Source organism: Hyalella azteca, unplaced genomic scaffold (assembly GCF_000764305.2).
Source record: "Hyalella azteca isolate HAZT.00-mixed unplaced genomic scaffold, Hazt_2.0.2 contig4227, whole genome shotgun sequence".
Lineage (NCBI taxonomy): Eukaryota > Metazoa > Arthropoda > Malacostraca > Amphipoda > Hyalellidae > Hyalella > Hyalella azteca.
In genome coordinates, this window is record NW_025934448.1 from 134,851 (window position 1) to 158,281 (window position 23,431).

Here is a 23,431-nt window from a genome sequence, read left to right on the forward strand (position 1 = left end):
TTCATAGGCCGTTATGCACTCTAGCGTTCTTACCTATGGAAAGGAATATGAACTAAGTGTGAAGTATGGCAAAGCTGGCCTTCGGCATGCGCCCCAAAATAACCATGACAGAAAGAACCATGTACCTCTGGTAGAATCGTAAACCAGAATGTCAAAGTATTACGGATTCCTACCGAGGTCACGTCAGAGGTGACATTGCATTCCCTTACAACAGGAAATATGTCGACCAGAGGTTGAAGGAGATACGCGCAATTTGGAGATACGTTCCAAGTTCTGAGAACCCTGCAGATATTGTCGCGCGCGGTGTCAGTGGAGATAAATTTCTCAGACGCAGAGAATGGGTTAGTGGACCTGCTTGGTTATCAAATAAGGAATCTTGAATTCCATTCATGACATCCGATAAATATGCTAGCTTGGCCATTGCTGATCATGAACAAACGATCCCGATCCCAACTGCTGACGAAGACGCCGTTCATGTCTCCACTGCTGAAGTCGCAGAACAAAATGTTTCTCGATTCGTGTCTAAATTTGTGAACCGTTGTAGCTCCTATGTACGAATGATAGAGTATTTGTATATGTTTAAGGTTCATTTACCGATTAAAGGTATTGCATTGCACCTGTAAGCACATCTATTGCCTGTGGTAGCAGCTTGACTCAACAAGAAATAACAAATTCTGAATCCAAGCTCATTGAACTTTTGCAACGTCTATAATGGGGATTGCTTCCAGTACTTGGAGGGCAAAGTTAATGTAAAACCTTCTATTATCAGACAGCCAAATCTTGAGATAGAAGGGGGCAGGCTGATTTTGTTTTTGCCGTGGGAGATTACGACATGCAGCTTTGCAACAGACGGCTGAGTTTCCATAGCTCCAACCCTCCAAATGTCATTTTACGAATTTGTTGATTTCTTCCTATAATTTCCAATTATTTCATGCTGGAGTGAACTACGTTTTGAGCTCTATTAGAGATAGGTAGATATTGGGTACCGAGTGGTAGACAGCGTGCAAATTAAGAGCGTCCTCAGAACATGCATATATTTGTGAGTGTTGCCATGCTCGGACTATCAAGCGACCTGTTGTCGCCATTTATCCTCATTACCGCGTCGTTGAGGCTAATCCTTTCAGCACGGTTGGGGTTGGTTATACAGGAGCTATATATGTACGTTAAAGATAAGGGACACGTGTCGGTATATGTATGTCTCTTCACCAGCATGGTGACACGCTGTTAGGCTTAATACAAAACAGTATACAAATGGAACTTTTATTTCAGATATGACTGGTCCAAAGCTTGAGAAAGCAGACGTATTCACAAATTATCAAGGATTGAACCAAGTCCAGAAAAATAACGCTTGGCAGCGGTTCCGATACAGGTTATCGCCGTTATGCCGACGAACAAACTCGGCCCAACATAACTGTAGAAGCAAGAAATATCGTATAAATTTTACAATTCTGCATTACAGTAGTAGTATTCTAATGTCGCAATAAGTTTCAATCAAATACATTCTCAGAAGCAAAGCTTTACACGTTTTACACACCCTGACAGACGGAAGGCTCTGTGTATCGTATTCTGTGTCGCTGAAAGTCACCAAAAGATAGAACGAAGGTTGTTTCCCCCCGGATACGCAGTTATTCTATCGAATGAAAGGAATAAATAGCTGTTAGGTACTTGGTAATCAAAATTAAAGCTCCAAGAGCATAAATGTAAGACGCAATATGCCACTATAATAGCCTTGGACCCACCTTAAAATCTTTAGCCACCAAGCGGTTAAGCTGCAACTTTAAGAGGCATGTAAAGGGAAATAGTAGAAGGAGAGGCAGACTCCGAAGCATTAATGAATTTGACTGGAAGAAGAACTCGGTTCTTCAATCTAGGTAGTACTATATATACATATAGATAGGAATTTAACTTCAAGTTCATTATAAGCCTATGGCCAAGGTGGTTATACCACAGTATAGAGGGCAAATGCCCAAGTATAGGTCGGTGTCAGCCTTCTAAATAAAGTAGAAGCGAACATGCATTTTAACTTAAATAAACATAATGAAAAATGAGAGTGATCACTATAACAAAAATAGAATTAAGAAGGTATGGCGTTGAATACAGAATGCCGAAGCGCGTCCAAGAAGATAGATGCCTTCACCATCAAGTTACAATGCCAACAACTTATTTACAAACCCATGCCTAACGATAGGCATGGAGAAAAAGAATCCAATATGTTACAATTTAAGAACGTCGGATATTTCCAACAACGCACGATACATTTGGAACTTGCTGAGAATGCATCCGCTGAAGCATTCATGTTTCTATTTCGTATATTTAATGCTAGACGTTCATTTCCATCTCTAATTTTAAGTGATAATGCACCAACTTTTGTCAATTTACCACCACGTTGCGCGAAATTTGTAACAGTGAGTTGGTACAAGATGCGTTGTGTAACTCGAGGATACAATTGAAATTTATTCCGGGAAAGACTCCTCGTTTTGGCGGCGTGTGGGAATAAATCGTTTTGGCGTCCTGTTGCCTTATTGGAGCAACAACATTTTCAAGTATTAGACAGTTTCTCGTATCCTGCTCTGAGTTTCATACGATTGTGCGTGAAGTGGAATATTTAGTGAATGATAGACTCTTGACCCATGTTTCGGATAGTTTAGATGACGACTTGATAGTTTAGATGACGAAAAGGAAACTTGACTTCCACTTGCACTCTAGTGCACATGTCGGAGAACGTTAAAGAGCATCGGTCCTAGGGTGAAACTTGAAGGCGAGGGGCGTGACGGGCTTACAGAGCATCGGTCCTAGGGTGGAACTTGAAGGCGAGGGGCGTGACGGGCTTGGCGACGAGTTGCGTCTGAACGACAACGTCGTGATCCAGCTCGTAGGTGACGGTGTACCGTTGCATGGCCTGCATCACGTTACATTAAATAATAATTATGAACATGAATAAGGGACACTATTGCCTGCACCACGTTACATTTCAAGAGCACCACGTTACATTTCAAGATATTTATTATTATTTAGAAATAATAATTATGAACACGAATATGAGACACTGTTTCGCTGGCAATGATACAGCAACGCAACGCAGGTAAACCCAAGACCGCATATTGCTGAGCACCTGTGGTGACATGACGCGTCACGACATGATGACGCGTCATGATATAATACTACAGATAAATTATTATGGTAGCATTATTCTGTTTCTTGGACCAGGCCGACGCACCCGCACACGCTACTCTCAACTCTATTATTTATCGCCTGGTCTCGCCTGTCCTGCTGTGACAAGTAGACTGCCTCAGCCTGACGCAAGTTAACTAGAACTCGCTTGTTTAAAATGAAGACTACGCCCCATCCTAATGAAGAAAAGACTTTTTAGACGTATGAGGACAGGTCTCGAAAAGTTCTTCATCCAAACGGCTGAGAATATTTCATGTTACACATGTTCTTATTAACAGCGAATCTTACCCTTATTAGGAAGACGTACATCTCCTGCTCGGCCAGACGCTTGCCGATGCACATCCTGGTGCCGTGGGAGAAGGGCAGCGACGCGAAGGGATGGATGGCGCCGTAGGGGCGGTCGCGCTGCCACCGCTCCGGCAGGAACTCCAGGGGCCGCGGGAAGTGTTCCTCCATCCGCGACACCAGGCCGCTCAAGCCGAGTACGAACGTCTGCAGTGACGGTGGGGATATGTGAGAAGCAATGAAGTGTAAGTGGAAATACGGGCTAAACGGCCGACTTAACCACGTACCTGAACACCTAGCAAGAAGAGTTACCATCACTTGAAGTTAGGCAATACCACGCAACAGACAGTATTGTGAGATGTTCCACTTATTTACACATTGATGACATCGACGCTCTATGATATGAGCAACTTCAAACTAAGACAGGCAGGAGAGTTTAATTACAGTCTTTCTCAGCCTCAGACAACGCACTCAGACACAGTACCAGCAAGAGCAACACCAACCATAGCAATAAACGGCAACACTCGGCTGATGCTGCCAACTGCCGCAGCACCGGCACCCTGTAGCCCGACACTCACACCAGCAGGCACCCTGTAGCCCGACACTCACACCAGCAGGCACCCTGTAGCCCGACACTCACACCAGCAGGAACACCAGCAGGCACCCTGTAGCCCGACAGTCACACCAGCAGGCACCCTGTAGCCCGACACTCACACCAGCAGGCACCCTGTAGCCCGACACTCACGCCAGCAGGCACCCTGTAGCCCGACAGCACCGCGTCGCGGGTTAGCAGGCGGGCGTTGGCGAACGCCACCGGGTAGAGCCTGCCAAAAACGAGGCAATCAACATGGATAAAAAAACTCCTATGATATTCTGTGGAATTTAAGCAATTTGCCTGTACACTTTTATCAGCACATTCTTGCACAGCACATAAAAATTTTCTTCAATCTTACTGACTACTTTGAAATATGTCAGAATCATGGATAACCAACATTTCAATGCTAACTAATTAAAGTTATAAAAATAAGTAATTCCTTATCAGTTTTCAAGGGCTACCCCCGCTCCAAGTTACATGAGGGACAGAAGGCAGGAGCAGCCACCGCTGCAGGCTACATAAGGTACAGAGAGCAGGAGCTACCACGGCACAATGTTACATATACAAGGCAGAGGACCGGAGCTACCATGGCTCAATGTTACATATACAAGGCAGAGGACCGGAGCTACCACGGCTCAATGTTACATATACAAGGCAGAGGACCGGAGCTACCATGGCTCAATGTTACATATACAAGGCAGAGGACCGGAGCTACAATGGCACAATGTTACATATACAAGGCAGAGGACCGGAGCTACCATGGCTCAATGTTACATATACAAGGCAGAGGACCGGAGCTACCATGGCACAATGTTACATACACAAGGCAGAGGACCGGAGCTACCATGGCTCAATGTTACATGTACAAGGCAGAGGACCGGAGCTGCCATGACACAATGTTACATACAAAGCAGAGGGCACGGCACCTGAGGGTCTCCTTGATAACGTGAACGACACAGTCGAGGGCGGCGAGGTGCTCAGGCTTGAGGGGCTCGTCCCTCCTGACGACGGCGTCCACCTGCTGCTGCAGGCGGCGCTGCGCCTCAGGGTTGCGGGCGAGCAGGTAGAGCGCGTAGCCCACCGACAGCGACGTCTGCAGCAGGGCACACTGTGAGCAGCTGACGCCAGGCATAGAGGCATGGTGACTTATAAGAATAAGAGCAGCTGACGCCATGCATAGGGGCATGGTGACTTATAAGAATAACGGCCAGGTGGAAGGCATCGCTCCAGCATGTGGAAGGCGTCGCTGCATCAAGTGGAAGGCATCGCTCCAGCATGTGGAAGGCGTCACTGCATCAAGTGGAAGTGGAAGGCGTCGCTGCATAACCCTTATGAACTTCCAAGTGAGCTTCAATGCAAATTATTGTACGAGTCTCTTTAAGACACCTCATGAACACATGGCACGTTCAACTCAAGTATGTTGTTCGTTATGCTCGCCAGTTGTAGGAGTTATAACATCATAATATAGTGGTGGACAAAATAAGGGAAACGCCTGAAATTTTGATATCGTAATTTTCGAGCATGTTATAAATAATGACAATAAACGTGACATATTTTCATATTATATTATATATTTTTGCTGCTAACTGATATTTATTCTTGCACAGATATTTTTAGTTAAAAATGGCAAACCTCTCTGATGTTAAGAATCAAGTTGTTGGTGCTCGAATGGCAGTAGCTAGTGTGACAGAAACTTCCTGAATGCTTGACGTTTCTAGAGATACTGTCGCAAAAGTAATGACTGCTATTGAAATTGAAAGAAAAATGTCCTTAGCAAAGCATAGGTCTGGCCGGAAGTCTAAATTGTCAGAGAGAGACCGTCGGTACCTAAATTAATTGTTATGGACGATCGAAAAACCACGTCTGTTTATTTTACTGCAGACTACAATGGACCTCTACAGAACCCAGTTTCCGTGAAGACTGTCCTGCGACAGCTGCGACGATCTAGATGTTATAGAAGAGCTGTAATTAAAAAACTACTGGTTTCAAATACAAATGCATCAAAGCGTTTAGAGTGATGCAAAAACCTCCAGAATAGGTCCCTCGAGCAGTGAAAAAATGTGATTTTCTCTGACGTTTATGTTTGGAGACAGCCAAACGAGTCATTTAATCCCGACTGCCTCCCAACCGTAAAACATTGCCGGGGATCTGTGATGATCTGGGGTGCTATTTCTTGGAAATCCGGCAGACCATTGATTTCTCTTTATGGAAGAATCTACAGCAGTGACTATTTAGGAATTTTGAAGGACCAAATTCATCCAATGGTTCAAAAATGTTTCCGGAGAGGACCACCATCTGTCAACATGATAAGGCCCCAATCTATACAGCTGGAATTGTTATAAAATGGCACGAGGAATATTATAATGAAGTTGAGCATTTGGTCACCACAAGCATTAGACCTGAATAGTATATAGCATTAAGGGGAGCGTCTTGGTCCGAAAAAAACTTTTTTATTTACGGACGGATCACTTCGAAATTTGATACACGTATGTAAAACGAAATTTTAAGACTTTTTTTCCATGTAAACTTACCGAAAAAATCAAAGAAAACGCGAGATTCTTAGAAAACGGCCAAAAAAGGTGGTACTGTATATGAAAACTATCTTCTCCTAGGATTTTCAAGCTACAACATCGAGATCGTGAGATTCTTAGAAAACGGCCAAAAAAGGAGGTACTGTAGGAATCTATCTTCTCCTAGGATTTTCAAGCTACAACATCGAGATACATATCATTCGATGCGTAAAGACCATATCTTCAAATATGCGAAGGCGTTTTTTTTAATTCATTTTTTTGTGGGTGTGGGAGCTTTTTTCGTAAAATTTTCGATTTTACCCCCCCCCCCCAACCCCCCTTTTCGCAAGATAAAATCCAAACTATCACGAAATTAGAAAAAAAAGCCAGCGCAAATTTGTCGATCTTTTTGTTGCTAATCGAATGGTATATGTCTCATTGCTGTAGATTCAAAACTTTAGGAGGAGATAGGTTTGCACTGAGAGCGGTTGGAGGTATCGGGACAGCTGAAAAACCCCTTCTGACGGCGCGCGCGCTATATAAAGATATTTCTCGTAGCCAAGATACTCAAGTTACGTGTTATTTCACTCCGAAGCGAGTCATCGATGCAGAGAACGACGGCATGAACACCTTCCCCATGACAGCTCGGGTATAACTGAAGCCCGAGGCTGAGAGAGTACACTAATATGTGCGTGGCTCGAATTTCCGTTGGCAGGTATTTGTTAAAGGGTTCACGCAGTGCAACTCTTTCGCGATCTGCCGTGAACGCATAAATCAAAATCAACGTACAGAGATGGTTTTGATACCGTCAGACGCGGCAGAATGTAAACTGTAAGAGAAGCATAAAAAGCGGAAAAGCCAAAATTTTCGATTTTGGACAAAGACGCTCCCCTTAATGATCGATTTTAGAGATGCAAGTCAGAAGTCGTTTTTCGCCGCCATCGTCATTGAAAGAGATGGAGGGAGTTTTGACTGATGAATGAGTTAAAATTCCTTTGAAAACAATCCAAAATTTACATGAATCAATACCTTGGAGAATTGAGGCGGTAATTACCTACCGAAAGACGCGTAAGTACACCCTACTATATATATATTATGGATTTCTCAGGCGTTTCCCTTATTTTGTCTAACCACTGTACATATGTTGTTCGTTATGTTCACCAGTTGTACGAGTTATAACTTCATAGTATCACTAGAATGAATGTTGACAGTTATGTTCACCAGTTGTAGGAGGTATAACGTGGAAGTATGAATGTTGTCCGTCATGTTCACAAGTTATTATGTTCAAGTTCCAACATTGTATCATGTACGTTATATTACTTATCAAGCGCAACACCCACCGTCTCGATGCCCCCCATGATGAGGTCAAGTATCATGGTGGCCACCTCGCTGCGGCTGAGACCATCCGTCCTCAGGAACGTCTCCATGATGGTCAGCTGGCGGTCAGGCTCCCCCAGAGCCTTGGCCTCCTCCAGTCGGGCCTCCGCCTCTTGTATGGCCTCCAGCGCAATACTGAGCATCGGGAACCAGGGCGGAAGAGGCGTTACAAGTATAGCATCAGGAGGACGGGCGGTGGCAGCGTTACAAGTATAGCATCAGGAGGACGGGCGGAGGAAGCGTTACAAATAACAACGGTAACAAGACGAGTTGGGCCGAAAAGTTTGTCGAATGAGGTTTATTGGATACTTGTTACAGAAATGCTCGCGAAAATGTTAATGCCCCATAACACGCAAGTAGAGGCAGGTTCTGTATAGTTTAGTTACGTTTCCAAGCCAATCCCTCTTGACGCCCGTCATCCTGTTACGTTATTACGTTATCGCCAGAACAGAAAGACAATGAACTAAAACTAAAATGAACTAAATCTTACACTCAATTCAGAATTAATTTCCAACATGAATAAACGCCAGAATAATAACAGAACAGCCAAGACAAATAACAACAGCCAATATAAATAACAGTCAAGACAAATAACAGAACAACAGCCAAGACAAATAATAGAACAACAGCCATGACAAATAACATAAAAACAGCAAAGAAAAATAAAAAACAGCAGCCAAGACAAATAACAGAACAACAGCCATGTCAAATTAAATAAAAACAGCCAAGGAAAATAACATAACAACAGCCAAGACAAATAACAGAACAGCAAGACAAATGACATAACAACAGCCAAGATATATAACATAACAGCCAAGAAATAACGTAACAATAGCCAAGAAAAATAACAAAACAACAGCCAAGAAAAATAACATAACAACAGCCAAGACAAATAACATAACAGCCAAGACAAATGACATAACAACAGCCAAGACAAATAACATAACAACAGCCAAGACAAAGCGTTACAAGTATAGCATCAGGAGGACGGGCGGAGGAAGCGTTACAAGTATAGCATCAGGAGGACGGGCGGAGGAAGCGTTACAAGTAACAACGGTAACAAGACGAGTTGGGCCGAAAAGTTTGTCGGATGTGGTTTGTTGGATACTTGTTACAGAAATGCTCGCGAAAATGTTAGAGTCCCAGAACACGCAAGTAGAGGCAGGCTCTATACAATTTAGTTACGCTTCCAAGCCAATCCCTCCTGACGCCCGTCATCCTGTTACGTTATTACGTTATCGCCAGAACAGAAAGACATTTTTATTGGCGACGCGTTGGAGTTATCTGCGCAGTAATATTTCTAGAGAAACTTTAATTTTTAGTCCTTTCCAATCAAACTATAATGTATTTATAATTGATAATGTACATGTAAACTTTATTGCATATATATTATAAGGAGGCCCCCAAACAATACTATAATAGAGGATAATTGACATTATATATTGAATCATCTCACTGTTTTGTTTAGTATTTCAATTTGTAACTTTAAAAATTCAATGAACTAAATCTTACAGTCAATTCGGAATTACTTTCCAACATGAATAAGACAGAATGAGTAACAGTCAGGATAGGATAAATAACAGTCAGGATAAATAACAGTCAGGGTAAATGACAGTCTGAACAAATGAGAGTCAGGATAAATGACAAACAGAATAAATGAAAGTCAGAATAAATGACAATCTGAATAAATGAGAGTAGGATAAATGACAGTCAGGATAAATGACAGCCAGGATAAATGAGAGTCAGGATAAGTAACATAACAACAACCAAGATAAATAACATAACAACAGCCAAGACAAATAACATAACAACAGCCAAGACAAATAACATAACAACAGGCAAGACAAATAACATAACAACAGGCAAGACAAATGACATAACAACAGGCAGGACAAATAACATAACAGCCAAGACAAATAACACAACAGCCAAGACAAATAACATGACAACAACCAAGGCAAATAAGATAACAGCCAAGACAAATAACATAACAGCCAACACAAATAACATAACAACAGCCAAGACAGATAACATATCAGCCAAGATAAATAACATAACATCCAAGACAAGTAACATAACAATAGCCAAGACAAATGACATAACAGCCAAGACAAGTAACATAACAACAGCCAAGACAAATAACATATCAGCCAAGACAAGTAACATAAAAACAGCCAAGACAAATAACATAACAACAGCCAAGACAAATGACATAACATCCAAGACAAGTAACATAACAACAGCCAAGACAAATAACATATCAGCCAAGTCAAATAACATAACAACAGCCATGACAAATTACATAACAGGCAAGACAAATAACATAACAACAGCCATGACAGATAACATAACAGCCAAGACAAATAACACAACAACAGCCAAGACAAATAACATAACAGCCAAGACAAGTAACATAACAACAGCCAAGACAAATAACATATAAGCCAAGACAAATAACATAACAACAGCCATGACAAATAACATAACAGGCAAGACAAAAAACATAACAACAGCCAAGACAAATGACATAACATCCAAGACAAATAACACAACAACAGCCAAGACAAATAACATAACATCCAAGACAAGTAACATAACAACAGCCAAGACAAATAACATATCAGCCAAGACAAATAACATAACAACAGCCATGACAAATAACATAACAGGCAAGACAAATAACATAACAACAGCCAAGACAGATAACATAGCAGCCAAGACAAATAACATAACAGCGAAGACAAATAATATAACTACAGCCAAGACAAATAACATAACAGTCAGAAAAATAACAAAACAAAAGCCAAGACAAAAAACATAACAACAGCCAAGACAAATATTATAACAGCCAAGACAAAAAACATAACAACAGCCAAGACAAATAACATAACAACGGCCAAGACAAATAACATAACAGCCAAGACAAATAACATAACAGCCAAGACAAATAACATAAAAGCCAAGACAAATAACATAACAGCCAAGACAAATAACATAACAGCCAAGACAAATAACATAACAGCCAAGATGCAGACAAGCCTTGCTCCCTATACCTATAAGTTGTCAGCGCCCGTCAGCCTACACATCGTGCAGACAAGCCTTGCTCCCTATACCTATAAGTTGGCAGCGCACGACAGCCTACACATCGTGCAGATAAGCCGTGCTCCCTATACCTATAAGTTGTCAGCGCACGACAGCCTACACATCGTACAGACAAGCCTTGCCCCCTAGATACCTATAAGTTGTCAGCGCACGACAGCCTACACATCGTGCAGACAAGCCTTGCTCCTTATGGCCAGGCAGTTGCTCGATGCTATCGAGGGTAGGACACCTGCACCGTCCACTGGATGGGTAGGTACTCACTGGAACCATCGGTGCTCACAAGACCGAAGCTAACTACCATTACCGAGGGACACTAATGACCATCACCGGCGGACACCACCGACCATCACCGGCGGACACCACCGGCCATCACCGGCGGACACTACCGGCCATCACCGGCGGACACCACCGGTCATCACCGGCGGACACCACCGACCATCACCGGCGGACACCACCGACCATCACCGGCGGACACCACCGGCCATCACCGGCGGACACCACCGGCCATCACCGGCGGACACCACCGGCCATCACCGGCGGACACTATATAAGCATGATTGCAGCATTAGTCCCTTGAATAAGAAACTCATTAATTTAACTCTAAGTACATACTAAAGAACTGATCATTCGAAGGTCATATGAGAATTTAGAAAATGTGAAATGCAAGCATAGATGTAAAAATATTCCCAAAATTACGTAGACCATTTTCAAATCAATGGGCATAAATCATCTTAAACACGTCTGTAAAAATATATGCCTTTTAAGTTTCAAAGCTTTATAGCATAATCTTTATCATAAGAGGGTCATAAGAAAATTTCAAAAATAGTATGGTAGAGCATACATTTAAAAATTTTCATTCAAAGTAGTTTTGATTACTTTAAGGATAGCAATGGATTAAAGCCAGCATTAAAACATCTCTAGGACAGCTAATTAAATTTACAGAACTCTAAATCTTAAAGGTCAGATGGTCACTCTAAAAATTATTAATTTACCTAAAATTATTATTTACATAACTGACAATCGCGTAGCCAAGCGGGTACTAACTTGGCGATAGTTGACGGTAAAATGTATATACAATCTCTTCTTCAGATGGCAGAATTTTCTTGTTTATATGCGTACAATTAATAATGACCAGAAAATGCATTATAATTTTCAAGGAGTCCAACAATTCTTTAGATGACGTTTGTAGATCAAAAGGCAGATTTAGCAAATGACGACGTTTCGAATGTAGCAACATTTATATTCAAGTTTTAAGAGATGCATTGAATAGTGAAATTCTGTTGGACATAAGTATCCTATTTCCGTGTATTATGTATGTATATGTCCAACAGAATTTCACAATTCAATGCTTCTCTTTATTTGAAAGTGAATGTTGCTACATTCGAAACGTCGTTAATATATTATTTGCTAAATCTGCCTTTTAATCTAGCAACGTCATCTAAGAATTGTTCAGCTCCTTGAAAATTATAATGCATTTTCCGGTTATTCATTAATAATTGTACTCATATAAACAATCTACTCTGTGTGGGTATCGCCCATAAATAGAGTGCATTCAAACTTAAATGGAGCCACCGCCCCATTCGTCACGGAATAAAAGCGACGATGTGGAGCATGAAGCTGGGACGATGATGCTGCTTTTGTTCGTCGTCGGAGACGACGATGCTATTAAAATTCATTCGTTAGTGGAAGTCGAAATCCAGAGATAGGAGGCAAGTTTTTCCATGAAAATTAGTGTAAGAAATTCTCCTGGCATGAGGCAAAGTATAGGAAATAATTAACGAGGAATAACGCCTTAAAATTGATTGCAAGACAGTCAAGTCGATCTGGAGAATCCTTTCTGTTGCAATATTGGCTATGCGTGTAACTTTTTTCGAATGACTGTTTAAAGTTGCGAATGTCTACTGATCCAAAACAATACTGCGGGTATTAAGATAAGACGTCCCAGCACAAAATGCCCACTATAATCATCTATTTGGTGGAGTGCATTGCGCGACTAGGCTATTAATATTCGGTGGTATATTGACTGGTTATGAATGTGTGGTAGCAAATATAAACATCGTTATTGTTGTAACTTTCCATTTCTAGTCTCTTAAGTATTTATGCCACGTTTGTATATTTTTCCAGAGAATTATACGGCTGCTCATTTCTAGATCACAACTTTCATTCTTGTGTGACGAAACGCGATTTTACATCAGTATTTTTCTGTTGATGACTTGATTCTCCTAAATTCTACCTATTGACTGCGTCTTGAAGGTACCAAACACTGAGAGATGCTATTACATAGGTCAAGGAGTTTGTTTGTTGAACATGAGTTCGAAAGACGACGGACATAACTTAAAATTATATGAAAAGAATATGACAACGCACCAGAACGATCCTGTACCGACGTTTTATTACAAATTCTCACAAGAGCCTTCGATTGAATGTTAGAAACGCAGGGCGCTGTTCTCAAGCAACAACCGTTCATGCAACATGGCATCTGCGGATATCTAGGCTATATCAAGCATCAAATTCATGTTGAAACTTGGTTTGCAGAGCAGCCAAATGCTTTATTCTCTAACATAAGTTTATGGTAATAGTGCCTCAAAGAAATTGGTCATTCCAGAAGCGAAAGAGATGAGACCAAGGATGAGGGATGACCTCCGCAGAGGCAGGTCCTGCACATCTGTCAGGCGACTTGTTGCATACGCAGAGGTGGGCAGTGAGTGCGCAACATGTAGCGGCCGCCAAATTTTCAGTAGCGGCAGCGGTAGCGGCGCTACATTTAAGCAATTGTAGCGGTAGCGGTAGCGGTAGCGCCCGCTACATTTAGAGCACGCGTTAGCGGCCGCTAAATTTTAAAGTAGCGCTGCCCAGCTCTGTGCATACGTCACCACCCACGCTGTTGGTAGTATTCTTCACGCCATCTTCCGCGACGCCATTGTAGTAAGCGTCTCTATAAGCTCTTCAAGCTTACCACCAGTCATTAATGTAGAAAATCGTGAAGCGATCATACTCAAATCACTTAGTTCAATAATCCGACTTTCTTGAAATGTAGACCGAATTCTACGTTGTAACTCCATCTTGTATGCCGATTATTCCACTGAAGACTTTTGCCCAGCTTGCATCTTATTTTAGTTCCTTCCTAAACCATGTGGTCTCAGTCTCGCCAGCTAGCTTCAGAACCTGCACTACTTTAAGTAAAAGCCAAGCTTCTTAGCTGCAGTCCATTCGCAGCCTAACATCAGACGCGTCCACGACGTCTATCGGCTCAGATACTCACTCGTCTCATGTGAGACGGTGTCGTTAACTCTACCTTCTCAACTACTGTAATAGTAACTCATCGTACCTTCAGTACTCGCCTGTATCGCCTGTATATTTAATAATTACTAATATAGAGTTGTCACTCTCATCATTCTCCTGCTATAGCATATGGACACTAATAAGAACTCTGGAAACCCCAGTAAGTTCTAAATTAAGTCGTCCCACCAATAAACGGAAAGACGAACATACATCAGGCGGTCACTGAATAGACAGCCTGACACAGCAGTTTGTTGGGAAAACATTTAAAACATTTTAAAATTGGTTGTTCAACATTTCAACCCGAAATCAACCAATATTCAACGTTGTTTCAACGTCAGATGCCTGCTGGGTCACCTGTCCACTGTCCATGCTGCCACCCGTCCACCGTCACCAGTCCATGCGACCACCGTCCACCGTCACCTGTATACGCGACCACCGTCCACCGTCACCCGTCCACCGTCACCTGTACACGCAAACATCCGTGTACCGTCACCTGTCCATACCGCCACCTGTCTGTGCCATCACCCGTCCACCGTCACCTGTCCATACCGCCACCTGTCTGTGCCATCACCCGTCCACCAATCACCCGTCCACTGTCACCTGTCCATACCGCCACCTGTCTGTGCCATCACCCGTCCACCGTCACCTGTCCATACCGCCTCCTGTCTGTGCCATCACCCGTCCACTGTCACCTGTCTGTGCCATCACCTGTCTGTGCCATCACCCGTCCACTGTCACCTGTCCACACCGCCACCTGTCTGTGCCATCACCCGTCCACCGTCACCTGTCCATACCGCCACCTGTCTGTGCCATCACCCGTCCACTGTCACCTGTCCATTCCGCCACTTGTCTGTGCCATCACCCGTCCAGACCGCCACCTGTCTGTGCCATCACCCGTCCACTATAAGCTGTCCACGCTGCCACCCGTCCACCGTCACCTATCAACGCTGCCACCCGTCCAACGTCACCTGTACACGCTGCCACCCGTCCACCGTCACTTGTCCACGCGGCCACCCGTCCACCGTCCCCTGTCCACGCTCCCACCTTGGTATCTTGGTATTTGTTTCGGACGTAGCAGTCCCAGGCCACGATGGATCGCCGCCTCTAATTACCAATTGTTCATCCGCCCTCATTTGGGCCACCTGATGCACGATGCTGTTGCTTGCTTCTCGCCGCTGGTAGTGTTGCAGGGGAGGTCAATCTAGGATTGTGCACAGGAACACGTCCAGTTGTCTCTTGAAGGTCTCCAGAGTGAACTCCCCCTCTCTTAGATATCTTGGTAGGACGTTGAACAGCCTTGGCCCTGCCACGGAAAGTGGTCCTTCCCGCAGGGATTGAAATCTCACCGCGGAAGTTCTTGAAAGACACCAATTTCGTTCTCCTGTCTTCAGTATCGGGGTTCGCTGAATACCTTTTCAAATTGCGCTCCCAGAAGTTCGCACATGCCCTGGTCGTCTCCAACAAGGACACCGTTATTTTTCAGAGGCCCCACTGAGGCTCTGATTTTGGCCTTTGACTGGGGATATTTGTGGAAATATTTGTGATTCTCTCGAATGGCAGACACCGGTGGCGCCTCTGCAATTTGTTGCTCGGCCTCGTGTGAGTCCTGCAACTGTCGTTCAGTTTCCTCAATTTTCTCCTTTAGATGTTCCAGCCTCCGCATCTCCATATTCCTGGAGGCGGCCGTTATCTGGTTGTTCAAGCTCGCTCGTTTTCTCATGAGGATCCGTCTGTCCCTCGGAATTATGTGGCGTTTGGGGGTCGTTTTTCCCGGCGTGCGACGCACGCATACCTGCAGTAATATTTGGCACAGTTTGTTGTACATTGTTTCGGCGTTTAATTCCAGGAACTCAGATCTAGTAAATTACAAGGAGTTCGTTCCCAATGGCCTCCCAGTCTGTTCTTTGATGATGAAAATTTAGCCCAGCTAGCCCCTCTAGAGGTGTAGGTCTTGGCTGGGTTCCCCTCTCAATTGTTGTCTTGACCGCCACTAGTCGATGGTCTGACAGTGTGGTCTCCTCAACACGAATATCAGCAATCAGTTCTTCATTGCTGGTGAAGAATAGATCCAGGATATTATGTTCTCTTGTTGGCACCAGAACCTGTTGACTTAGCAAGTGCTCCCTTGCGAATCGAAGTAGTTGTGTTGCCTGGTTTCTGGCCTGATTTCTGCGCCGTTCTAAACAGTCCAAGTTTGGCCATAGTATGTGGGTTAGGTTAAAATCATCCGCAACCACAATATTGGGGAAGGTTCACCTAAGTTGGCCACCTCTGTTTCTATTCTATCGAGAGTTTCATTAAATTTTTCAGGCGGGCAGTCAGGCGGTCAGTATACGATAGCTATGCACAGATGGAGATGGGAGATGTATAGTATAACATGTGCCACATATCCATTGGAGCGTAAATGCAAGTGAATTGTTTACGCCGCTATGAAGTTTTTGAGGTAAACTATAACGCCTCCTTTTCTTCTCCCTTCTTTTCGGTCTGTTCGGTAATGTTGAAAGCATTTCACCTCGATTTCTCCATCTTGGATATCCTCTCTTAGGTGTGACTCGGTTAAGGCAAGCATGATTATTCCTTCTGTCTCAGCAATTTCTTCAAGTACGCCGATCTTGTGGCGTTTTCTTCTTGGAAAGAGCCCCTCGATGTTGGCTATCGCGATGCCAGCTGGACTCTTCCTTTCTTTGCGTTCTTAGTTGCTGTAACACTGCACTGCCAGGGGTCTCTGGCTCAGCAGTTGTTGCATTTTTTGCTGTGATTTCTGCTGTTGTTCGTTTAATATCAACAGCTGCTGCATTTGTTGTTGAATCTGATCTACTTGCTTCTGTAGGCCTAAAAATTGTTGCGTTTGACATTGAGTCCTGTTTGTTCTTCTTCACTTCCGCGTAGATTGTGATGGCCGGTGCGGAAATTTTTGGAACTGCCCTGTTCCTTTGATTACGATAGATTCGCCCTTCCCATAACTGATTTTTTTAACTGTGTAATTTCTTTCTGATGTTTTGATTTTGGCAGTAGAATCTATCCTGTGTTCCGCAGTAGAATCTATCACCCGTCCACCGTCACCTGTCCACCGTTACTAGTACACGCTGCCACCCGTCCACCGTCACCTGTCAACTCTGCCACCAGTCCACCCGTCCAACGTCACCTATCAACGCTGCCACCTGTCCACCGTCACCTGTCCATGCTGCCACCCGTCCAACGTCACCTGTCCACCCGTCCCCTGTCACCTGCCACCCGTCCACCGTTACCTGTCCACCCGTCCACCGTCACCTGTCCACCCGTCCACCGTCACCTGTCCACCCGTCCCCCGTCACCTGTCCACCCGTCCCCCGTCACCTGTCCACCCGTCCACCGTCACCTGTCCATGAACTTGCAGGCGACGCCGTCCACAGCAGGCAGGTACATGGCGACGTTCTTGGGGCGCAGCAGCGGCGCCTGCACGCGGCGGCGGAGATGCCACCAGCGAGGGCCATTCCTGGGGGGAGGGGAGGGGGTGTGGGTGATTAGATGCTGGGCATGCTGCGTGCTTGAACAATTGCTGCACTTCAGAATTATTATTTATCTTGTCACAGTTCAACCCTGGATTTCATTTCATTTATATTTCTTCATACTAGCGATAGGTACTTTTTTTATAAATTTTTAAACATGTTTAGACGATCACTTGACTTAAGTGTACCAGTGCACTTGATTGCAAATGATAATTGCCAGTAATTCACTTTTCATCATAGTTCTAGCAAGCTAATCTTCCGCTACTGGAAAGTATTTCTACTAAGGCGCGTTGTGTTAGAACTCTGAGCGTAGTGAGGCGAAGGCTGAGAGCGAGGTATTCCACGGTGTACATTCCTTGCTTCCTCCTAAAATGGGAAGTTGCTACTCTAGAGCTTGTAGTCTTTGCAATACATCTGATCTAGTACGGATTTTGAGGCAACGAGTGACCTTCAAATGGCCGAGGAATGAACGTCGGTCGACTATAACTAATTGGCTCAGGCCGATCGAAAGCGAGCCACCTTATCAACACCATCTCGTTCAGAAATTCACCCTCGTCAGACAACAAGCACTCTAGTGCTTAGTGTTCCTGGCGTACTGGTCATGCCGCACGGTATTTCGGTCAGTTATAACTGTTTCGAGTAAAGGCGTGGACAGATAGACGCTTTATCTTCCTTTCACTGGCAACGTGTAAGATGAAACACAAAAAATATAACTGGATACTCACCATGCAGTGAATGACAGAGAGCGCATTTTCTCGTTGACGAAAACATGAAATCACGGACGGACGGTCAGGCAAACAGACGGACATGGCGAGCACAATAGCAACATTTTTTCAATAAATGAGAAAATGCGCTAAAAACGACCTTTCAAACACCAATACAAACATGACTATTTACTATGACCCAAAAAGTAGGAACAATAACATTCGGATTTACAATTTATACACAATTATTGAGGATACTATTGCGAAGGTTGAGATGTACTTAGACTTACATAGCAGTTAGATCTGGGCAGGACGGAGCAAGTTCGTTGGAATAACTATCGGCTTAACACGTTCGATCATGACTTTCATTGGCTACTTATAATTATTCTTCTTTCAGTAGAAGAATCGCTTCAAGTCACCGACATGTGGAACAGCCTTCCTGATAGCATCGTTGAAGCTCCGAGTATGAACATCTTCAAAAACAGACTAGACGAAGCTATGCAGGAGCATATATATGTTCAGTCTTGAAATGCCTAGCACCGTACGAGCCTTGCAATAAGTCCAGCAGCTATCTCAATCAATCGTCAGTTATGGAAAGATCGGGTTCAAAAGGACGGATCCCTCGTGAAATCATGTCACGAAAACTAGCAAAATCGGCAACACGCCATGGGCCTATTTCTTCAGTGCTGACACTCCCATTCTAAGACAGGAGTATGAAAAACGCCACAGACGGTGAGTAATTAAAGGTGATTATACACGGGACGATTAGTTGCGTCTATTACAGTTTTGCAGGCTGAGAGCCTATACACGAGTTAAGTGTTTCGGTACACTGCGCCCGCGTCAGTGCGACTTTGGGAATTGTCGAGTAAGGGTGTGCACGGTGGAGGCATGCGAGTGCTCTACAGCAGTGCGCGCTATAGTGGGCGAGAGAGAGCGACGCAGTTGTGCTCGCTGCTCGGTATGACGGCCGGTCCGCTACTGAGCATACTAGAAGTTAGAACTAGACTGCTTTAAAACAACTTGAGTTGCTCTGCCTGCAATGAACCAGCTATTTGCCTCTGAACACGTTAATCATCACAAATAATAGTTGCGTCGCCAAGTAGACCTAACTAATCGCCCCGTGTATAAGCACTTTAACGACGTATGCGTCCCATCATTCTTACGTCTTCATCAGAAGTGTGAGTCGTCGGTATTATCACTCCCATGTGAGCACGCTGGTTTTCAACTAGTTTTTCTGACAAATATTTACAATAAGATGCTTGATCAATATATGCCGGCTGTATCAATCATTCAAAAATAAAAAGCATAACCCATTAGTACTTTAATAAGTATAAAAATCGCAATATTTATGAACATTAATAACTGAAGTTTATTAAAGTTTCCTCTATCATAACTCTATCTTAATTACATAACTCTATCTATCATAACTCTATTTTCCTTTATCAGTTCATCTATTTCTTTTTATGTCCACCGTGTGAAAATAAATAGCTGCATAAGCATGGAAAAATTCAGACTGTCAACTCATTTACGATAAGAGTAAAGATGAACCAAATTAGTGAAGAACCTATAGACACCAGCCAATCCTGTCAGAGGTCTCGCGGCTCTCAACACGCGCCTTATAAATACTCATTTGTTGTAATATTGACTCATTCGCTTTATATCACCATGATCTGCCATTTTGAGGTCAATATTACTTATAGACTAAATTGCAGCGAGCTATAAGAGAGCTCAATGTTGTCTCATTCATGTACGCCGGTATATCCAGAGCAGCAGGAATTGTATTCCTAAGACGCCTGTTAACTTTTAAGTCGCACGGCCTTGGACTCTGCGGGCAGACTTTGCTGCTCCCTACGTGCTTCTTCACAAATTAGATTCAACATCACGCCACTAGTGAATGAGATTACAATTAGATGATAAAATATGTAAACTTTGTATTGAAAGTTATGATGAAGAAAACTGCAAGTTTAAACGTCAATGTTCGTTAATTGTGCGACTTTTACCTTTTTACGAAATATCAATAGGTCATACTTTTTATACTCCATTAATCAGTATACAATGTATTTCTTGATCAACCTCCTTGCTGTAGAAATTTGTCACTAAAAACTAGTTATAGACGAGCATGCTTACATGCGGCGTGAAAATCCCGTCAAGTAATAGTCCCGATGAAGGCGTAGTGGGAGGTATAGGGGAGGAAAGATACGTCATATATTATTCACCTGTCGGTCAACGACGGGTGTTGCGGTGAAGTGCAACTCATTTAGACGAGTAATAATAGATGGTCAATGGTCGACAATACCCACTTAGTTCTAGCCGAGCGCAGGCCATTCTTCGGCCACCTGAAAACCGCCCGTTGCCTCAAAATGAGTGCTGGCTCAGATATACTTAACAGAGACTAGAAGCTCGAGAGTATAAACTGCCCGAGCTGAGGACAGTGCAAGTATGTTACAACTTGGTACCGAATACCTTGCTTCATGACTTCGCCTCACTCTGAACACAAACCTTAAGTCATGGTTGGTATATCGTTGTTTACCTGCTTAAGCATTCTTTGGAACCAATTTCTAAGTTGAAATCATGTCGATTTGCTTGGAGCGATGAAACGGAGTGATGACACCAGCGGTAATAAGCAATCTACTCTTAGTCTACGTAAACTTGCGAACTTGTACTGCCTGGCTTTGTTTCTCAGTCATCTAGACAACTGATAGACCGCCCTGATGATACCGACAGAACATATGGTCGCCGCGCTGTACGGAATGATCATCAGGGCTATCAGGTGACTGTGCATCGAGTCAAAATATTACGTGCTGTAAACGACTTCACTGAAGCGACAGTGCACTAAACGGAATTAAAATTATGCGATAACTACTGATAAGGAGCAGATTCTGTAACTGCTACAGACAGTTAAAAAGCACATTGAGACGTGTCAAATACTGTTGACAGTCAACAGTCTTTCCGGAGAAACATAAAAGAAATTGTTCGAATTTCAACGGCCGTGACAAATTTTAGTTATTTGAGGCATATAATAAAAATAAAATTTACATTGCATGTTGCTATAGAGTATAGACTATAGTGAATACGTATGTAAGTCGAACCGGAGCATTTGATGAGTGTTCAAAACTAATGATTTACGTACGTCAAGTAAATAATGACTGGATACTTAATTCGTTATTAAATGTAGCAGCTGTGTCATCAGTAAATTTCTAGTTTTTTATTTGATATTGTTTGCGACACCAGTAAATGTGCGTCATATGGATTAATTTTGTATGGTAATGCCACATATATTTCTAACAAAAATATTGTCGAGACTAGCAAAGTTCGTTTTAAAAAGTTGTACGCTTTTTTAGGTGACACCCTACAGACCCTCTCCACATTGAGGCTCACATCGTGAGGAGGCCGTCGTTACAGTCACTATCTACAGTGAGGCTCAATCCGAAAGAAGGCCGTCGTTACAGTCCCTACCTAAAGTGAGTCTCAATCCGAAAGAATGCTGTCGTTACAGTCCCAACCTACAGCGAGGCTCAATCCGAAAGAAGGCCGTCGTTACAGTCCCTACCTACAGTGAGGCTCAATCTGAAAGAAGGTCGTCGTTACAGTGCCTACCTACAGTGAGTCTCAATCCGAAAGAAGGCAGTCATTACAGTCCCTACCTACAGTGAGGCACAATCCGAAAGAAGGCCGTCGTTACAGTCCCACTTTACACTGAGACTCACTCGGTGAGGAGGCCGTAGTTGTCCTTGAAGAGGCCGGTCTTGTCCTCCTTTCTGATCTTGGCGACGCTGTTGAAGCCAAAGCGCGTGGGGTGGTCAGGCGTAGGCCTGAGGAAGGTCTGGACGTCATCAGGGTTCAGGGTCACCACCATCTGCGGCATGCTCACAATTTTAAGCTTCACAATCGGGCCAAAGTCCTGCATCAGCTGCTTCCAGAATACGCTGAAGTCTTGAGGGTCAAAACCTGGGAATAAATTAGATTCGTAGTTACAAGCTCGTGATGAAATAAAATGGGAAGAGGGGGCACATAAGACATTTTATGTTCGGAAGTTTCGGTCCCTAATTCAGAATTAAAGTGAATCTCGAATCCGACGTGAGAAATCATATGAATTGCCCACCTTACATTATTGTATCCACTTCAACCATTCTATGAATGGTGGGGTAAAAGGTACATTTTTAGCATTATTTTCATTCTTTCACCGCGGAATAGGACAGTAAATTATGGAGAAAATCTCTAGTTGGCTCACCGTTCTTCTTGTTCAGCATGTAGAGCGTGTTGCCGAGGAGTGGCAACGGCTTAGGCCCAGGAATTTGCCTGATGTCCTTCAGCTCGGGGGGCGCGGGCCCTTGTCGCTGTAGGGCAGCACCGCCGTGGCAGTGGAGACATCGTTCCTGCCGCTGAACTGAAAGCGTCTTTCCTCTTGTCAAGGCTCGGGCCCTTACAGCACACAGACCGGCCACCGGAACGCTACATCTTGCGCCGAGGAGCGGGCGCGCAGCACTGAGCAACATGCTGATGGCCTCACTGATACGGCACCATCAGCTCGCAATTAGTCTCTTCTTTTGTACTGAACTAATTTTAAATTTCAGGGAAGACTCACATTGTGAATGCAGGGAAATATTTGTTCTCAGTATAGGGAGTCACTTGACAAAAATGGAATATTAGTTAATGTTCAGAACTTAAATCTCATTTCTGTTAAATGTTCGAAAATTATAAGCAGTTAAGTAAACACTTCAGCATACTAGCCCTTTAGGTAAGAATAGGCACGAACAAATCTCGCACAGAATGTTGAAAAATCAGCCCTTACTAAAAAGAAGTTGCAATGCTAAAAATTTTAGTAAAATTTTTAGCGCTGAACGTTTACAACTTCTTGAGCACTGAAACAGAAACACCTGAGCGTTTCAGTTTCAGATACGTTTTTGGCGATGCGTC

General features: G+C 43.5%; 1 protein-coding gene across 1 annotated transcript; it reads right to left on the reverse strand.

The window, feature by feature from the left end:
- Positions 1–1,246: 1,246 nt before the first annotated feature.
- On the reverse strand, positions 1,247–23,215 carry LOC108678855 (probable cytochrome P450 49a1). The gene is made up of 8 exons (XM_018167349.2): positions 22,746–23,215; positions 22,222–22,462; positions 17,681–17,797; positions 7,902–8,148; positions 4,978–5,144; positions 4,202–4,280; positions 3,460–3,663; positions 1,247–2,899 (listed from the first exon to the last, which is right to left on the reverse strand). Exons 1-8 carry the CDS (start codon positions 23,008–23,010, stop codon positions 2,777–2,779), a joined length of 1,443 nt encoding a protein of 480 aa, XP_018022838.2. The 5' UTR covers positions 23,011–23,215; the 3' UTR covers positions 1,247–2,776.
- Between the last annotated feature and the right edge of the window lie 216 nt (positions 23,216–23,431).

Coding starts and splice junctions, on each gene's coding strand:
- LOC108678855 (XM_018167349.2), bottom strand. CDS start 23,010: ATGTTGCTCAGTGCTGCGCGCCCGCTCCTCGGCGCAAGATGTAGCGTT. Junction 8,149..17,680: donor GCCTGCAAGTTCATGGACAG/GTGACGGTGGAC, acceptor CTGATGCTATAC/TTGTAACGCTGCCACCGCCC. Junction 3,664..4,201: donor GCTACAGGGTGCCTGCTGGC/GTGAGTGTCGGG, acceptor CCGTCACTGCAG/ACGTTCGTACTCGGCTTGAG.